Here is a 19,604-nt window from a genome sequence, read left to right on the forward strand (position 1 = left end):
CATGGCTCAGTCCCCACCACTCCCAGCCCGCCTCCCGCTGCACCCTGCCCCCGCGCACACCCCCCACCCCCCCTCCGATTTCACACGCGCGTGCACGCTTACACGACTACACGCGCTTGCACACTCCCCCCCCAGCTCCGTGTCGGCCGAACCCCGCCCGGCGGACCCTCCCCTTTAAGACGCGCGGCCGGGCCCGTCCCCTTTAAGGCTGGCCCCGCCCCCCGGCCGCGCGCCGGCGCTCGCCCCTCCCGCAGGCGCTGGCGGCCGCTCGCACCGAGGCCGCGGCGCTCGCCATGGCCGCCCCCCCCGCGCCGCCGCCCCGCGCCCGCCGCCCCCCGCCGCCCCCCCCCGCCGCTGCCCTCCTGCTCGTCCTGCTCCTGGCCGGGCCTCTCGGCGGGGCCCGCGGTAAGTGGCGGCCCCCGGGTCCGGCCCTCACCGGGCACAACATGGCGGCGCGCCGCCCCGCCCCCGCCCGGCGCTGTGAGGAGAACCGGGGCGGGGGGGGGGTGTGGGGGGGGGTGCTGAGGGGAACCGGGGAGCAATCGTGAGGGGGAGCGCGGATCCATGAGGAGAACCGAGGGGGAGGCGGTGGGAGGGGGCTGAGGGGCGAGCCCAGGCCCGGGGGTTGGGGGGGGCACGTTGAGGCTGGGGGTGAGGGGTTTTTTTTGGGGGGGGGGGGGGGTGTGGAAAGGGGATGCGAGAGGGTTTGGGGCCTGGAGGTTTCTTCTGGGCTGCGGGGATGGCCCTGAGGGGTTGGGGGGGCGAGTGGGCGGCCCTGGAGGGGGCTGTGGGCAGGGTGGGCCCCGGGGGGGGGGGGGCAGAAGCGGGTGTTTCGGTGGGGAGAGGGAATAAGGGGGGATCCGGGGGGGGTCTCTAGAGGCATCGCCTTGTGTAGGGTCGGGTCACACCAAGCCCCTGGGGCGGGGGTCGAGCCTGGCCGGGGCGGGGGGGGGCGTTTGCTGGGGTGTGTGGTGTGAAGGGGACCCTTGAGCTTGTTTGGGGGGGGCCGTGCCCTCGGCGGAGGAGCCGGTTGGTGTCGGGGGGGGGGCGGAGAGCGGGAGACCTGCGGTGCCGGGGGATGCTCCGGGGAGGCGCCCGCTGGCCTTGGCTTTGGCTGGGAAGAGATCGGGGAGTCCTCCAGCCTCCTCCGGAGATAAGGAAGGAAAAACCGCGATTGGTGGGGCAGGAAGAACTGGGGGGGGGGGGGTCTCTGTGCCGGGGGCCCAGGCCCGTGGCTCGCTGCGGGGGTTTTGCCCCCCGGGCAGCGTGGGGCAGGCGCTGGGCGAGCGGAGCAGCCCCGGGTGGGAAGTGCCACCATGTTGTCGCTGAGACCTGGGGAGTTCGTGGCCTTTTCTCATCGGGCTGTTGGCCCGGCGAGGGGGGGGGATTGGGCAGCCCCCCCCGGGCACCAGAGGCTACAGCGTGGGCTTAATAAATACCCTCTTGGAATCCATGGGGGGTTTGTGTTTTTTTTTTTTTTTTAAAGAAACCTTTCGAAGCCCCAGTGCTTCTGGATTGTGACAACTGTAAATATTTGTTGGGAGGGAGGGAGGGAGAACTCTTTGTTTCGGTTGTTTGTTCCGCGGCGATCCCTTTTCTTGACCTGGGCGGGAAGGGGGGGAAGAACGAGAGGTAGCAGCTCCACGCTTTGGAAGCCATTGGCCACCTTTTCCCCTGGACGGGTCCGAAGCATCTCTGAGCATCTGTTGGCAAGGCCGGTGGCGGGGCCGGTGGCCTCGGCAGCGTCCGAGGCTTCGCCGCACGGCCCGTCCGTCGGGGGCGAGCGCTGCTTGTGTAACGCAGGTACCTGTTCCAACAGGAACCACGCTGAAACATTTTTCTCCTCCCCGATCCTCTTGCCGTTTGTGTTATGTATTACCAACCGGCTGTCAGAAGGTAATAACTTTGCGCGTGCAGATCTGGACTTGTTAGCTACAGAAAACGGCTTTAAACCCCGCTGGGGCAGTAGGTGAGGGGTGTATTTGCGAGCCCTGTTGAATCTGGCGGTGCAGACGCGCTTCAGGGGAGCGTGGCTGGGCTTTGTTTTAGCCTAAAGTAAAATCCAGCCTCAGGAAGGGGTTTCAGCTTTTCAGTGATAAATGGCAAAGCAAGACCGAGCGAGGCTCATCACACGTCTGCTCTCAGACTTTCGCTTTGCATTTTATATACAGCTGGTGTTTATTTTTTTTTTTTTTAATAAATAAATAAACAGGAAAAGGCCAATTGACTGTGCACGTATCTCCTGGAAAGTCGCCTTTGATAGTGGGCTCTCTATGGCTGGCTATTGTTTCCGCTCCGTATGTGCTGGAGGTTTTTTTGTTCTCGCTCTCAGGTGGAAGGCGTGAGCTCGACACGGCGTGGGGGAGCGTGAGGGGACCCACGTTTTGTGGAGCTGGGTGCAGGGTGATGGGGAACGGGGACTCTAACCCCGGGACTTGTTTGCTGCTCGAGCAGCCATGATGCGGGCTCGGCGTGCCTCGGCCAGCCAGGCTGCCCTTACTATTGTGCTTTATACAAGGGGTCTTAACAGCTGCTGGTTTCAGGGTGGGTTGGGAAAACGTCCTCATTTCTGCAGCGCTCGGGAACCGTGAGCCTCTTGTGTGCATTGGTAAACAGGGTAGAAAACACCCCCGCTATGCTCCTTCCTTTAAAAAAAAAGGGGAAAAGGAAAAAAAAAAAAGGTGCCTGTGCAGCGATGGTTAGGGGGTGGCTGTAGGTAGGCTTTGTTTGCATGCTTGAAATAAAGCAAAAAAATACCGTGGGGAGCAATCTTGGGCCAGCAGATTTTATTATTAACACCTGCTTAAAATATTTACCCGGTTAAATCAGGCAAACTCTGCGTGGTCCATAAGTTATATCTTACAACTTTCCAAGAAAGACTTCTGTAACTGGAAATTAAAAACAGTGTCCAACAAGCATTCTTGAACTCCTTCAGCTCCTTGGCCAGACAGCTCGGATTTTTTTTTCCCTGGGTACGCCGCCCGCTGCCAGTAGTGGATGCTCCGGAAATCGCTATTGCGAAAGGAGTGAAGTAAAACGTCAATTCTCTTAACAGCAAGCAAAGTTCACTGGGTGTTGACCAGTGGAAATATGTTCTCCACCGCACAGCCAGCGCGGTTATCCGAGCAGACCGAGAAGGAATTGCTCATCTCGAGGGAGAAAGCTGCGATGGTATTGCAGGGATGAAACATCCGCTGGTGCCGAGCTTGTGGAGTCAGACCCTCGTGTGCGAGCGGTCGCGGGGGGTGGGAGACCTCCTTCATCCTCGTTATTTAAGCCACTGGCTTTCCAGCCTCCCTTCTCATTGATTGTGGACCCGTATATTTATTTTTTTCATCAGAAAAGCCGACTTGACTTGCACGTTAAGGCCCCCTGACGAAGGTTGGTGCTCGCTGCCTTCAGTGGCCTTCTTGGGAGTAAGCTGCGGACTGCTGGCTGTTGGAGTATAGACTGCACGTGAAACGACTTGTTACTTAGGCTCTGAGAAAGCGTGTGCCAATCGCCCGAGAACACGCAGCATCCGTTTTAAGTCTCGAAAGCCGTCAGTAACGACCCGCGCGGCCGCCGGGCCGTGCGGCTGCTTTGCAGGACTTTCTTCCGCAGCGCTGGTATGCTATGGGTGGCTCCTAAACTGGTTTCCTAACAAGTTAAAACACAAAATAGGTGTCAGACCAGAGCCCGGAGAGGGAGTTCAGAGCTGTGTGTCTGTTTTCTGAGTTGAACAACAGCAGCAGCAATGTCAAGGCTTCTTCTAATTAACCTATTAATGATGAGACTCCTGTCAATTCACTTATTTAAAATTAATTTAGAAGCTCTCCTTTTGTGTTACTTGAGTAGATGCAGGGAAAGTTTTTCACTTTAAAGGTGAGAGCATGTTCTTCCTGCCTTTTTTTTTTTTTTTTTTTTCCATTTAGGATATGTTTTCTAGTCAGCCGTGATGTGTTCGTGTCAGGTTCAACCTGTGCCAGGGGACTGCAGCCAGCTTGTGAAAAAGTTGGGACTCTTGTTTCCAACTTTAAATATCCTAGTATAATTTTTAGTTGCTGGATGACTTGCGTGAAAGTGCTTTTCTCATACTACTTTGCAGCTAATTTTAACTCCGTTTCATTTAGCAGCAGTGGGTCAGTAGATTTCATAAGCACCAGCAAGGAGCAAAAGAAATGTTGAGAAGTTGATGGGGCAGCGAGATGTAGGAAGGATGTTTGAGGTGATGGTACTGTATCTACAGAAGGACAAATCTGCACTTATTTCTTCCTTTGTGAGGAAACGGGGGCAGTGTGAGCATCCACAACTGGCCTTGCACTTGGTTTTGGAGGCGGGGTGGGTAGGTGGGCTCGGAGAAGATACTGCTGTGCTGCACGAGGCAGTGTGGACGCGGACGCATCCCCCAGAGGGATGAAGGGATCCCAGATGTTGACCCCAGGCAGCAGGAGAATCAAGGTGAACATAATGGAAAACAAATCTTTGTTTTTAAAGTCCTCATCAGATGGCTTGGAGTGTCTTGGGGTCATACGGTTGGAAGAGGAGCGAGAAGGGACTCTTGGAACAGACATCTGCTCCCTTGCCACAAGGATTTTATTCCTAACCTGCTCTTGGGCAAAACACTCTGTGATAAAGGTTATTCTTTATTTCGGCACAGCATGTAGCGAAACACTGAAAGGTATTTCTTTCTTCCAAGCATGTTTACACATGTCCCTCTTCATTATAGCATCTAAAGAAACAGCAGAGGTACAAACCCAATTGTTTTCCATTTCTCTTGCTAACATTATGCTGCTGCAGCATTAAAACATCACTACCAGATTGGGTCTCATTAAGTTAGGTGCTGTACAGAGACATAATAAATTGCAGCTCCTGTTCCAGAGCCTTACAAAGGCTCAGAAGTCAGGGGAATCATTGTTCTTCCAGCCTCAATTCAAACTGTTGAAAAAGAACAGCAGCTTACAATCTCTGCAAAAATCTGTTTATCTGGTAAATACGTGGGTGGCTATTGGCAAATTTACCAATGATCATCTTCAGGTTAATTATCTTAATACGTCTTGATCAGGTAGCGTCTAGCCCTGAGAAAATGTCATCGTGCATAGCACAGCTTCAGGAGATTTGGGGAAATGTATTCCAAAAGGTCTTTAACACCATTACATTAGATTTTTGCTGTGAAACTTTCCCCTGTCTAGCTGCAGAGACATCTTGACACATGCAATCCTGTGCGAGAATAAATATGTGCAAAATGAGCTCAGATAGTTGCTGGGGGAAAAAAAAAAAAATGTTCTTTGACTGTCAGAGCTTAATATTTTAGTCTTTCTGGAGCCTGGAGCTCTAATCCGTGGACCCCCGCCTGTTTGTTTGGATTCGTTTTGTACATAGGAGTGACTCTGAAGGGGGGATTCGGTGCGAGAGGGCCTTCTCTTGTTTTCCTCTCTGCTGTGGTGGATGCAGAGGGATGCTGCTACCGCCGTGCCCCCGGTTCCTGCCGGGAGCAATCCTGCTGCCACCCGGAACCTGTGTCCCTCGCCGGGCACCTCGCAGGGAGCAGCAGCAGCTCTTGGGCTCAGGGGGGTCACTCGAAGGAGTTCCCAGCCCAGCAGCCGAGCCCAGCTTAGTCAAGGATCAAGGAGAGTTTGGCTTTTGGCAGCACCATCCGACTGCTCCAGTTTTTAGGACGAGCGGTGAGGACCGGCACCGGGCTGGCTCGCTGCTGCGAGCGATGCCACGTCCGGCGGCGTTCTGCCTGGGCTCGGTCGCGGCGAGGGTTTGCTTCGTGTAAACGCCCCCCCGGCCCATCTCTTGAGGGAGAACAAAGCTTGTGTTCTGAGGATCTGCAGCTTAACGTTAGGCTTGTTTAAACAGCTTCTTTAAAGGGTTGGGTTCGTCTCCGAGCAGAATGTCAGAAAGAGTGTGCTGAGCAGATAGAGCGGGCTCATGCTGCCAACTTCTGCAGCACCTTCCACGCAGACTCATCCCGGGGCGTTTTGCGAGAGGGGAACTCGCCACCCGGGCTGTGTGAACTGTTCTTTTGTTTTCCTTTGCCCCATCTATTTTCTTCAGCCCAGTCAGTTTCTTTTATTAAGTAGATTATATGTTTTGGTCAATGGGAGCTTTTCTTCCCAAATAAAAAGAATGCCGTTGGCATGAAAAACGCTTTTATTCACTTCTGTCTCCTTTTGCTTGGCCCGGGCAGCCCCAGCTGCTCTCAGGAGCACCCGAGAGCTGCCTGCGGGGGGGCTCTGCCTACCTGTCCGGTCTCTGACCCCCACCCGAGGGGAAACAACAGTCGCTTTTTCCTGACTTCTGGTGTTACTGATACGAGAAGAATTTTCCCTTCTGGTTAATCAAACTTGAAACGCTGGACCTGTGCGGGTTGCCTGGTAATTCTCCTCCGTGCCGGAAGGGCCCCGGTGCAGACGGGCCTTTCCTCCTTGGCGCAGCCGGTGCCCCGCTCGCCGCGGCGCTGGCGGCCGGCGGTCGGTGATGCTGAGGCAGGATGTGGCTGTTGTGATGGCGGACGTCGATCCTGGGCTTTTTCATAATGAAAATAAAGAAGAAATCAACTCCTGCCTGCGTGAGGGAGGCTGGAGCGGTTCTCCAGCTTCTACCCAGGGATCTCACCATCTTTCCTCAAATTTGGAGAGTGCCTAGGGGTTATGGGCAGGAATAGCTGGAAAAGCCCTTGAGAATCTCTTAGGGAGGATGTTGAGAAGTACAAGCGTGTGCTGAGGGCTTAATTTTCTTTGTTCACGCTGCTCCCCTTACCGTCGGGGTTTTTGAGGTGCAAACGTAAGAATTGCTGTTGAAAAAGTGCCCTTGTCTCAAAGGGGGAGCATCAGCTGACAGCACCACGAGGGAAAGGAGGCCGTGCTCTGTGGGGCATCCCCCTCCTGAGCAGGGAGCTTCTGCTTTCTGCCCAGAACAGAAGGATCTGCTTACTCTGTCCCTACGCACTGGGGCTCTGGTAGCGAACCTTGCAGGTAAACTAATTTTTTATTTTTTTATTTTTTTTTTTAATAATTCTACAAATGAAACTGAGCAGATGCAAGCAGCTCCTCTGCTTTCCTTCTCAAAGGGATGCTTAGTTTCAGGCCACATACTTCAAGAAGAAGTTTACAAAACCAGTTTTATTAGTGCGTTGAAGTGTTTTGTTTACTTCAGAGCTTCTGGAAGCAAAACTGCCGTAGCCTAAATCTTGGGTTTGAGACCTTAGAAATGAGTCGAACAGGAACAAAGTTCAGTTTTGCTGTATCTGAATCAAGCTGAAAAGAGCCTACATGGTAAAACGCGTGTGGTTTAAATGTTTTTAATTTGTACCTTGTGTTTTTTATGAAGTAATAAAGGAGATGCTTTCAAATGCTATTTCCTTCAAGTATACTCGAAGGTAGGAACGTGCCCTGGATGCTCTTTCCTACCTCGTGTTTTCATAAAATCTCCATTATAACCAACCTTCGTTCCCCTAAGTGCGTATATTTTTCAGAATTATCTTTTCTGTGCTCTGGTGACCACTGGAAGCCATTGTACTCAGAGCTGTTTGTCAAGTTGAACGTTAGTGGGGTGGTTTTTTTTTTCCTTTCATTATAAAATTTACCCTTAAAAGCTGCATAACCCATGGCTATGGTGCTCTCAACCCTTCTCAGTACGGTTCAGTCTCGGGGTCTTCCCTGTCCATTTTCTATCTCCCTTTTCCTTGGCCTGTGCTAAGCACATAGAAATGAGCTACATTTGCTCATGATGCTTTTTAAAGATGTCTCACTTCACAGCTCTTCTGGGTTTTACTGGCTTTTTATTGCTTCTGCAGTTTTGAATCTGTTGGTTCAGAACTCGCCAGCGTCTGCATTTAGCCTGTCTGAAATACTGCAGCCCACCTCGGAGCTGTTAAGCAGCTCCCAACAACAGCTAGGAAGCGAGGAGCACAGGGTCCGGAGAGAATTAAGTGAGTAGTAATGCAATTAGCCTAACTGATTTACCTAGGCCACTGGCGATAAGGGATAATGGGTGTCTTCCTCCTGAAGGAACCCTGAAGTTGATCAGGACCCTGTTAAGCTCAAGGTAACGTGCCCCCAGCAGCGTAACTCGGCGTCGGGGACCGTGTGCTGGCTGTGGGAGCAAGAGAATATCCTGGAGTGCTGATGCTCCTTCAGTCTGCTGGTTGCCAGAGGTGGTGTGGCCGAGGGCTCGGCGCTTCCCTTCCCCACGGGAAGGCAGCTCACACACACACACACACACGTGAGCATTGAGCGTGACTGTGCTCTGTGTCTTTAGAGGGTGCAGCCAGGCGTAGAGGCTTTAGCTGTCGGGCTGGGGAGAGTTAACTGTGGCGTTTGTATCTTTTAAAACACTTCATCAGACTCTCTCTACCTGAAAGACCATTTCTGCAGCGGGTAAGTACATGTTTGTGAATCCCTCCGGGGAGGCTGAAAGATCTGATGAAAGCCGAAGAAAATACTGTGTGCTGCTAAACAAGCCCCACCCTTCTTCTTGACATTATTGTATTCGCTCTTTGTTCCCAAGGATGGCAATGCCTGGGGATTTGCTTACAGTTTTTCAGGCATCTTGAGAAAAAGCACAATGACAGCTGGGAGGCGGAAAAATGTGGGAATCTGCCTTGGAGTTTCTCCTTCGCTCTTTACCCAAATAATCTTTGTGGAGAGCAGGCTAAAAGCCAGGAATTTATTTGACCCAAGGTAGTGTCTCGAATCAGGAAAGCAGTTACTAAATAAGTGACTGATCTGGTTGGGTGTAACACGCTTGGCTTGCGTGGTCGGTTTGAATTGGTTTTGTCTTGGCATCTGCCAACCGCCGCTCGTCTCCCGCGAGCTGGGGGAGTCGGCCCTCGCTAACCTGGAACGGGCAGCTCGGCTTTGGCCCGGCCGAGGAAGCCTGGACGGCGAGTTGGGGTGAAATCAAGTCTGTCAGTTTGAGTAACTGTTGTCTTCAGTTTGAATTCTGACCCTGGGTCGGGCTGGGAGTGGATCTCGGTAAAATCCAGCCGAGTTTGCAGGGATGACTTGGGTCATCGCTGTTTGTGGTCACAGCAGGGGCTGTCTGGACAGTTGTCTTCTGGAAAGGCTCCTCTGCTTCCACACTCTGTTTTGTGCTTAAATTAGGTGCTTGCAGGTCTGAAATACTGCGTGTGACTAGTTCTGTTCCTAAAGCCAGTTCCTCCTGAGCCTAAGAGTGGCCCCTTCCCTCCGAAACGGGAAATTGGACAGTTTTCTCTTGTTGGAGCATTTCATCCCCTGCGGGTTCTAAGGAGGTCGTGGTTTGTTTTCTGCAGCTTTGACATGTTTGTGCTCCGACTGCAAACAAGCAAACTCCACGTGTGAAACGGACGGCGCCTGCATGGTCTCGGTCTTCAACCTGGACGGCGTTAAACATCACGTTCGGACCTGCATTCCCGAAGCAAAATTGATTCCTGCTGGGAAACCCTTCTATTGTCTGAGTTCAGAAGATCTGCGTAATACTCACTGCTGCTACTCTGATTTTTGCAACAAAATTGATTTAATGGTTCCCAGTGGTGAGTAGAGCGCTGAATAAATGGTCTGTTTGAAGTGGGGAGGAGAGCAGCTGTCTGTTTGGGACTGGGAATAAGGAGTTCTCGGCCTTGTTTTCACTTCTTCCCTTAGGTTGCTGTGTGAACTTGAGCACTGGGTTTATTTCCTCGATTTGTAAAGTGGAAATAATAACAAACTACTTCACATTTTAATTTGAAGTGGCTTGAACTCCCCTGTGGCTGACAAAATGTCACCAGATGAGATTGTACTTTAGGGTAGGAGAAGCTTCCAAAGTTTGGGGTTTTTTTTTTTTTTTTGCAATTTTACTGCACTCAGCAGCTCCATATTAGGAGACTCCTCTCACCTTATCAGCCCTGCTGCTGGTATCCCACAGGCACCCAACAGCAGCCACGTTCATCTACAGTTAAATAGAAGTGTCTGCTGCCTGATGCTGGGTGCCTGCAGTGGCCCGGGGACAGCGCGTGTTCCCTGGGCGCAGCTCGGGTCCCTGTTCTGGTGCTGAGTTGTGCTGTAACCTCCCCTCTATCAGATAGCGTGGCTTTCCTTCTTCTAGCACTGCAGATCAAAAGTGATGAGCCACGAATATGGGAACGTTGCAGCAGCTTCAGAGTAAAGTGTGTGGGGTGGAGGGGTGCCCGGATCCTGAACGCACCAAGAGGAAGCAGCCCTGCCTTTGAGTGAGGGTGTGGGAAACGTCTGCTGCTCCCCAATTCCTGGGACAGAGAGGGCATGCACTACTTCCTCATACCTCCTTACTCGCCGTTTTGGGCTGGTTTTTAGTGGGTCACATGAAGACCGCGGTATCCATTTTACTTGTGTGCAGTGAGGAAGTTTTACCTGGTCTCAAAATACAAATAATTATCTTTAGGTACAAGTCTTCAGGGGTTGTTACAGGGCAAAGGGGAAGGAGGGAGAAATGAGTCCTGACTGACCAGTGGTTTCTTCTCCCACTTGGGAGAGTTCATGCAGAAGGTAAAATGCAGAGTGTTGGAGCAAACTCAGCCCAGAACAGACTCCCATCCTCTTAATAGCCAAGTGCCCATAATCCCCGATCCCCCAGTTGCAGCACCCATCTCGTTTTGGGGTTTTTAGCTGTACTTTGCCAGCCTGATGACTCGATCAGTCCCATGTTAACGCTGTTATTTGATGTGTCCTCTACCATCCTGGAACAGCAAGCTAAAATTGTCCAGGCTCCGAGAGGATAATTAAAACACAAGAAGAAAGTCCTTAAAGAACGCTCGTGAAGGAGTGATCATTTTCTAAAAGTGTCTGTTTTTCTCCTCCCTTTCCTCTCCAAGGACACCTGAAAGATAACGAGCCCCCGTCGAGCTGGGGTCCTGTGGAGCTGGTGGCGGTGATTGCCGGACCTGTCTTCCTTGTGTTTGTTGTCATGATCGTAGTAGTCTTTGTTTTTCATCACCACCAACGTGTGTATCACAATCGCCAGCGGCTGGACATGGAAGACCCCTCTTGTGAAATGTGCCTGTCGAAGGATAAGACCTTGCAAGATCTAGTCTACGATCTCTCCACCTCTGGCTCGGGCTCAGGTATTCAAGATATGACTGGAAATGACGAATGAGAGCTTGTGATTGTAATGGAGTAAGTAGTCTCTTCTGGGCTCCTGGTTGCCACAGCTTTGCAGGCCGTGAGGCTGTTGCCTCGTCAGCCTGTCGGGGTTGCCCCGTCGTGAGTAACGTGGAGGGCGTGTGTTAAATTCAGTCGTGCCCAGACGCTGTAGCCATGGCCCCGTGTTAGTGCTTGGGGCTCAGGCCAGGTAAGAGCAACAGTTCAACTCCTCCTTGACTGCCGATGCATAAAAATAGTTTTGTGTGGCTCCCCTCCTTTTCTGCAAGAGGATAACTCAAACTGGCTGCATCTGTTTCAAATTTAACCTTGGAACTGGGTTTGGGTTGGAAACGGACGTGAACGGCTAAGCGGTCGGTTGTTGGCTTTCAAAGGAGGAGGAAGGATGTCACCTGCATCAGAGCTGGCAGGAAAATGGGAAAGGTCTCAGCGTCTGCAAATCTTGCAGTGTGCAAGTGCTGCTTTTGCACAGGCCGTTTCGCCCCAGGGAATCCTGGGGTCTTCCAAAGTGGACGATGTAGAGTGCTCGCTCCTGTCACACTTAAATCATCCCCAGCAGAGATGGGGAAGTCACCATTTTATTCGTGACTTTGAAACTATGAAAGCAGTTAGGTTTTAATAAAAAAATAAAAGTTATTTTTGCAGCAGATGGAAGCTGTAGGGTAATCCACAGAGGCAGAGAACGTAACAACCTGATATTTGGCCTGGGAATAAACCTTTAGCACCGCATCTGCTATATATAAAATGGTTGGGGATCTCTTCAGCAGGTGAGCTCTGTAGCTCACCTAAGAGGTGGCAGCGATGTTAGGACTCCTTTCCTCAGAGGCCTTCTGGGGGTGTACTGCTTTTCAGCAGAGTCTGCCTTCAACGAATTCCGTTCTTTGCATATTCAGGCTAAAGTTGCTTTGATCTGCCGTGGAGCAGAAGTTCCCCGACTGCTCTGTGCCTAATCACCGGCGGTTCGCAACCTACTTCAAAGCGCTGTGCAGATGCTGCCCAAGCAGCCAAATGGCGCGTCCTACGCAGGAGCTACCGCCGTTTGGGTCTCGCTTAGGCTGCGGGTTGTTACCAAATGTAGAGCCTTGGCGGTTTGGTGCTGCTCTACTTCAGACTCGGAGGGGATTCAGGAGTTTCTTTTGCTGCAACGGGCACTGATTCCTCCACCTGTCCATAGGTTTGCCGCTCTTTGTCCAGCGGACCGTGGCTCGGACGATTGTCCTTCAGGAGATCATCGGTAAAGGCCGCTTCGGGGAAGTGTGGCGTGGCAGGTGGCGTGGAGGTGACGTAGCTGTAAAAATCTTCTCTTCGCGTGAGGAGCGTTCCTGGTTTAGGGAAGCAGAAATATATCAAACTGTTATGCTGCGTCACGAGAACATCCTGGGATTTATTGCTGCGGATAACAAAGGTAAGGAGCGCCCCGGTCCCAAGAGCAGAGACTTCACCAGCGCGCAGTCTGCTCCTGGGAGCTGCGTTTCCTCGTTATAAATACGGATTTATAATTAAAAACTGTCAGCGTGCGTTTCACACAGCTACATATTTGAATGTTTCTCCCCGAAAGATGGTAGAATCACTGCTGCAGCTGAGAAGCACGGTGGTGGGTGAGCTTTATCTTAAAGCCATGTTTTCGCCTTAAAATTCTTTACCTTATTTGCCTCCAGGTTGGCTGTTGAGCTGCAGCTCTCCTCCTGTACCAGGGGATGGGGTGTGGGGTGCTCGGTGGTCGTATCTGGCTGAGCACAGTCTCTTTCCTGCTGCAGATAATGGAACGTGGACTCAGCTGTGGCTCGTCTCCGATTACCACGAGCACGGATCTCTCTTTGACTACCTGAATCGATACACGGTGACTATCGAGGGCATGATCAAACTCGCCCTGTCTGCTGCTAGCGGGCTGGCCCACCTCCACATGGAGATCGTGGGGACTCAGGGTAAGCGCAAAATCTGAAAAGGTGCGGGGAATTCTTGAGGGGAGAATAAAGCAGAATTGATGAGGGGGATTGATGTGCTGCACAGAAAACGCTGGCTGAGTCAGCCCCGGTTTGTCTGGCCAGTATTGACCAGGAGCGGGCGGAGCGCTTGGGCTGCAGCAAAGTGGGTTAGTTAGCCTTGCGCTGGCTCCTGGGAGTTATATCAGCATTTCGCAGCCCCATCCTAAAATTGGCGCTACTTGGGCGGGATGTTAACGCAGGCAGCAGCAGAATTATAAACTCCTTATGCCCACATCGACGCGTCTGATGCCGGGGACGATGGAGTTTATGTCCCTCTTGAGGCCTCCGGGTGCTATTGCATCAGCAGCGCCTGGGAAGCGCGAAGCTTTGCCTGCCACGGGCTGTCAGCACTCCTCTGCTGCTCGCTGTGTCCAAACAGGAAAATGTGTTGCGACACCGAGAGCTTAACGCCCTGAAATCCGGTGCTGCCTCTGCGCCGGTTCGACTGAGAGATTTCACCAGACCTTGACCCCCTCCCCTGCTGTTTTTTATTCTGCTCTACTAGGAAAGCCTGGGATTGCTCACAGAGACTTGAAATCCAAGAACATCTTGGTGAAGAAGAACGGCACGTGTGCCATCGCTGACCTTGGTCTGGCCGTCCGCCACGATTCGGTGACGGATACGATTGATATTGCACCAAATCAAAGGGTCGGAACCAAACGGTAGGAGAACGACGTTCTTGTGTTCTTGGCCAGCGTTCGAAGGGGTCACTAGAAGTGTGACTAGCAAACGCCCCAGCTGCTGGTTGAGCACTGGTGAAATTCTCCACCTTAAGCGCTTCCAAGCATCTCACGGAGCATCAGCATCGTGCCCGGGTTGATGCTGAAGGGGCGGCAGCACCCTCGTCTCCGCGTGCCGTCAGGCTGAGAGGTGTAGGCCAGCGCCGTAAACTCAGCACCAGGGAGCTCTTATAATCCTTGACAACAAGCCTGGCGTTCTCAAAAGCCTTTTGGGGCCTGTCTGGAGCCTGATGTGCTGTTGGATGTTTTTACCTCTTACCCAGCTTGCTCTTTGTTCTGAGTGATGTTGTTCGCTCTCTTAGGCCGTGGGGCCCAGTTCTGTGCTGGTTAAGGCCGTGCGGAGCTGAGTTCTGTCTCTTGGGAAGTGCTGTGTGGGAAAACCTTGCCATTTACTATCTTCTGGAGAGTCCCCTCTCAAAACTAACATGTTGTTCTCTTCTGTTCTGCAGATACATGGCCCCTGAAGTCTTGGATGAAACCATTAACATGAAGCATTTTGATTCTTTTAAATGTGCCGATATCTATGCCTTGGGCTTGGTCTACTGGGAGATTGCTCGAAGGTGCAACGCAGGAGGTAACGCCCTTCGTGTGCCCGTGCTGTTGCCTTGGCTTGCTCCTGGGTTTCCCGGCCTTGGTGTTTCTGTTGTTTGGGTGTTGATGAGGTTTGAGGGACTGGGGGTGGGGAATTAAATCCGTGTGCGCCGCTACTGAGGCATGAACAGAGGCGACCACAACTGCTGCTGGGGCTGGCCTGTGCAGGGAAGTGGGGTTAATGCTCCGACTGGTGGCCGATGTTCCTTCGGATGGATTTTAAGGAACTGGTGGTGCTGATTTAGTGGGTGACTTTCTCCCTGCCGACAGTAGAAACGAGTGTGTCGGCGCCGTCACACTGGGACGATCCCTTCGGCTCGGTCGCCATCCCGTGACCCCCCTGTGCTGGGAGGTGCTGACTCTGTTCCAGTTCAGGCAGCTGCATTTTATTTCCCTGAAATTTTTCTTGTAAACTCGAATCCCAGATTCTCCGTTTCTGTTCTAAATAACTGCAGAGTGTTGACGCATCTCAGCAATGACTCATGTAGCCCAAACCAGTCTCCGTCTGCCTTCAGCGAGCGCTGTGGTGAGGCTCCGTTCTCCCAGGAATTGCATTTCTCCTCCTCTGCCTTTCAGGTATCCACGAGGAGTATCAGCTTCCGTACTACGACCTTGTACCCTCCGATCCTTCTATTGAGGAGATGCGGAAGGTCGTATGCGATCAGAAATTGCGGCCTAATATCCCGAACTGGTGGCAAAGCTACGAGGTAAGGTCTGCTTCCGTCTCCGCATCCTCCTTCTTCCCCCTCCGCAGGGTGAGTCCAGGGGCACAACTCGGAAGTCGAGCCCTGATTTTCGGCGGTGTGGAGGCTGTGTTGGTGCCCAGGCAGGCAGCAGCAGCCTGGCCGGGGGCTCGGGGAGTGCTGACCCCGCCGTTTTCTCGCCCAGGCACTCCGGGTGATGGGGAAGATGATGCGGGAGTGCTGGTACGCCAACGGAGCGGCTCGACTCACCGCCCTCCGCATTAAGAAAACCCTCTCGCAGCTCAGTGTCCAGGAAGATGTGAAAATCTAGGCCCTGAGCCCCAGCAGGAGGAAACTGCACAAAAGCTGCCATGCTAGAGTAGACGTGTGACGGAGGCCTACCTCGTGTTTCTGCCCAATCTACTGCTACCAACGAGACAGCGTGACCTACAGGCTGCTAGGTGGGGTGACGGAGCCTATTGAGTTGCTCTCTTCCCTGCTTGGGTATGAAACAATCAGAAACTTTTTATGATCACCTCCTGACAGCGTGAAGACTTGAGAGGGACAGCCATGATTGTAACTCTTGTTTCTTTAATGGAAATCCCTGTAAAGTTCAGTGCGTGCGGCGCACCCGTTGGCAGTGTTTGAGGCCGGGGTGCTAGGTGCTGGGAGTGGGAAGGGAAAGGGAAGGTTTTTCTTGCTGTACTCTGAGGATTATTTTTTTTTTTCCAGGGACTGGCACGTTAAATGCAGAAAAAGCATTTGCAAAACAAATGGTGCTCCCTTCTGAGAGGCTGAGCCTGAACAGTTTATCAGCTTCACGAAACCATTTCCCTCCTATTTTTTTTTTTTTTTTTTTTTTCTTAAGCTTGAAAAATTCTAAGTCGAAACCCAGAATCCTGACTGGCTGTCGGTGTGCGCAATGGTGTATGCATGCGCGAGGTGCGCGTGTCCCCTGTGCCTGTTCACCTCCTTCCGTAGACGTGCGGTGTCTGCCCGTAGGGTGGCTCATCTCTGTTCGTGCTTTCTGTGCATGTGCAAATCTAGAGTGTCCTTTTTTTGAGCTGTGCGCGCTGGTGCTCTCCTTGTCGAGTAGTGAGCATTGTCTAGCTTGGACAGGCTGCTTGAAACCAGATCCTTAGCTCGCTGATGGGTGCTGTGGCCTTGCCGTCCCTACGCCGGCTGCAGGAACTTCCCATCAGGTTGCCTCACTGCCACCCCCTCCCTTTTTTAAGAAAAAAAAAAAAAAAAAACAAACGAGGAATTGACTTCACTCCTGGAATCCAGGTCTTTTTGGTTGGGTTTTTGGTTTTTCGGTTGGGTTTTTGGTTTGGGGTTTGGTTTTTTTTTGTTGTTGTTGTCTTCAGCCCCCGGGGTTTGTAATTCTTGGTAGGGTGGAAAGAGAAGACCTGGGGGGCGAGACGTGCCACAGAGCTGGGGTGTGTGTGGGAGAGGCAGCGCCCGGCCGTGAGGAAACACCAGTTCTGGCAGGAAGGTGGTTCCCGAGGCCGTCCCGGCGGCGTGGGGCAGCCGCCCGTGGCCCGGGTGCACCCTGCACCTCCCCAGAGGCACCCGGCGCTTGGCAGGGTCCGACGGCGGGGTGCGGGTTTGGAAATCCACGTCCATCTTTTTAATATACATATATAAATATCTCGTAATCTGGAAGTGGCTGTGTATAACTTGTGGGGGTGGGGGGAACTGCATGAATTTTTCTTTGGATTAAATGCCGAATCAGGGTGAAGTAGAGTTGGTTTGACTGTTGTCTCCAGCTGGGCCGAGTAAAAGTGGAAGCAGCCGATCGTGCTGATGCAGCCGGGGAAGTGCCGGTGGTTTGGCGGTTAGGTCAGTACCTACGGTGTATAACTCTGAAGCCATAACTTTTAACTGGAGTGGTTTTGATTATTATTTTTTTTTATTATTATTATTATTATTTTATGGGAGGGTCTGGATTTTAACTTTTTTTAATATTGTTAATTCTTTATAAGAGAAGAAAAACAATCTATAATTATTACCTCTTGACCTGTTTGTTTGTAAAGAAATCACTGAAAAAAAAAAAAAAAAAGAGAAAAAGGAAAAAAAAAAAAAAACAAAAACAACCAAACAACAAAACAAATGCACACAGCTCGATTTACACTGGAACTGTTTCTACTCAAACCTTGCGCCTGCTCTGTAAGGTGAGGTTTCATCTCTGCTCCGGCCACCGGGGTTAACCTTTTATTTTAAACACTCTGTTCTTGCTGTCTGTGTATCTGTCCGTGTGTCCGTCTTCCCCCAGACTCCCTATCTTGTCTGTGACTCTGTGTAAAAGTGAGGAGTGTGGGGTTTTTTTGCATCGTGTTTGGAGCCAGTTTGCATCCCGCCGGGACGTTTGGGAGGGCCGGGGCGTGGAGCGGTGCGGGGCGGGCGCTTTGTGACCCCCCCCACCCCAGCTCCCCTCCCCTGCCCGGTTTGTTCTGACTCGTCGTCTCCCCCAGTGCCGTCCGTCCCTTAACCAAACCCTTCTGCATTTAGAAACCGAGGTGGTGGGCGCTTCACAGATACCCTAAACACTCCTGAGCTGCTGTAACAGGAGCTGGCGATGCCCCTCCCGGCGCCTTGGGGAGGAAAGTTTTGAGCGCCTGCGGAATAAATAAACTGCGGCGGGGAAGGTACGTCCTCCGCGAGCGCCGCGGGCCCTCCTGCCCGAGTCCCCGTTAACGGTGCAGGCCCCTTCCCGAGGACAAGGAATCAGCTACAGAACTTGCACTGACTCTCTCCCCCACCCCTCCAACTGTAGCCACACATGTATCTGCCTCAGCGCTAAACCAAACAGCCCGGCGGAGCGGCCTCGCGCCGCCGAAGGGTAGAGGGGGTGAGGGCGGGACGACGGGGTGTCCCCTCTAAGCAGGAGTGCAGAAAAAGCCTTGTTTGTAGAGAGATGCCGTTGCGAGAGGGTCAAAAAACCGAGGGCGTGAGATGAGAACGCTGATTATGTAGCATTTATACAGCACTTTTCATGCAAACGCGTGCCGGGGAGGTGCAGTGCTCACTTAGCTGACAGGTAGCAAACCTGGGAATCGCTGCCCGGCTCGGAAACGTGCCCGGCTCAGAGGTGGCTGCAGCAGCTGTTGGGGGGGGGAAAAAAAAAAAAAAAAAAAAATTTAAAAAATGCAACACTACAGAGAGTTCAGGAGGAGAGAGCGACGCCGCAGCAGCTCGGAACGGGGAGGGGAGACGTCAGGTACTCGAGGGCAGGTGGTGGTGGGGAGAGGCAGAGGTGCGGAGCTCGCGCGTCCCGTCTGCGGCGCGGGGTGAATCGGCGGTACGCTGGCTTCAGAACAGATCTCTTGGTACTTCTCTGCCCCTTTTATTTGTTTGGTTTTGTATATTTTATTAGAAACGGACTGTAAAATAGCCACTTAGACACTTTACCTCTTCAGTATGCAAATGTAAATACGATGTAATATAGGAAATCTTTTGTTTAATATAAAACAAGGCTGTCGATTTCTGCTGTACATTATTAAAAGTTTGTTTTATTCACGGGAGGTGTCGGAGTCTCTTGGTTTGATGCGAAGGGGGAGCCGGGGCCTAGAGGGGCAGGAACCGGGTGGCAGCAACTATCAAAGCATCTGGGGGGGGGGGGCTTGTTCACCCCCACAGCTGAAATAAATCTCCCCGGGAATCCTGCTCAGCAAATCTGAACGTTGTTGGCGGCGGGATTCCCAGCCTCCACAGGGATGAGCAGCTGGAATCGGGGCTCCCTCCCTGGGGGGGGGGTAGTTGAGGGAGGGGGGGGTGCAGCGGGCAGCTCCCCCAAGCTGGGTCCCCCGCCCCGTGTTCCTCTACACGGCGCTGCAACTTCAAGGAAGGATAAATCTTGGTCCACACTCCCCGGCGTCCCTATCAAATCCTGTTTGGTCTGAGGGCAGCTGGTGCTGCTCAACCAGCCCCCACTAATTATCCCTAATTAGAGCCTCCTAGGGATGAGCAAATTGTGAGCGGATCAGGGGGAAAATCCGCCAGGGCCTGGGGTCCCTCGTGGCGCTGGGGAGGGGGAGCTGCCATCTGGGCTCACCCCTCAATTTTTCAGCCTTGGCCGTAGCTCCTGCCCCGCAGAAACCCCGTCCTGGGACTCGAGGCAGCGGGCGAGGGGGGACATGGTTTATTTGGGGGTTTTTTTTAAAAGCAAAAATTGGTTTTACTCTTCTTTTAGGAAATGTGATGGGAAAAGGGGTCTGGGGTGGCTTCGGCCAAGGGGCCAAGTCCTCAGCCGGGCTGCTGGGTTTTGGGAGCAGGCTGGGATCTTCCCCTTCACCCCTGAGCTGGGCTTGGGGTTCGGTGCCCTGGGCGGGGTGGGGGGCTCCGTCCTCTCCCTGCCGCGGTCATTCAGAGCTCGGAGCCCCCCCCCCTCTCCCCGCTAAGCCCTGGGCAGCCCGTGGGCGGCAGCCTTGGGTGTAACGCCAGCGGGATTGTTCCAAACTGCTGGTTTTGGCCAATTTTAAATAAACATCTGAGCGAACTCCTCAACTCCGGCTGGAAAAT

At 52.7% G+C, this 19,604-nt stretch overlaps 1 protein-coding gene across 1 annotated transcript; it reads left to right on the forward strand.

Moving 5' to 3' along the window:
• The first annotated feature begins 318 nt into the window (after window positions 1-318).
• On the forward strand, window positions 319-18,602 carry ACVR1B (activin A receptor type 1B). The gene is made up of 9 exons (XM_074929717.1): window positions 319-405; window positions 9,263-9,502; window positions 10,799-11,047; window positions 12,259-12,489; window positions 12,842-13,009; window positions 13,575-13,731; window positions 14,259-14,383; window positions 14,977-15,107; window positions 15,289-18,602. The coding sequence occupies exons 2-9, from the start codon at window positions 9,328-9,330 to the stop codon at window positions 15,412-15,414; spliced, it is 1,362 nt and encodes a 453-aa protein (XP_074785818.1). The 5' UTR covers window positions 319-405; window positions 9,263-9,327; the 3' UTR covers window positions 15,415-18,602.
• Window positions 18,603-19,604: the final 1,002 nt, after the last annotated feature.

Source organism: Athene noctua, chromosome 30 (assembly GCF_965140245.1).
Source record: "Athene noctua chromosome 30, bAthNoc1.hap1.1, whole genome shotgun sequence".
Taxonomy (NCBI): domain Eukaryota; kingdom Metazoa; phylum Chordata; class Aves; order Strigiformes; family Strigidae; genus Athene; species Athene noctua.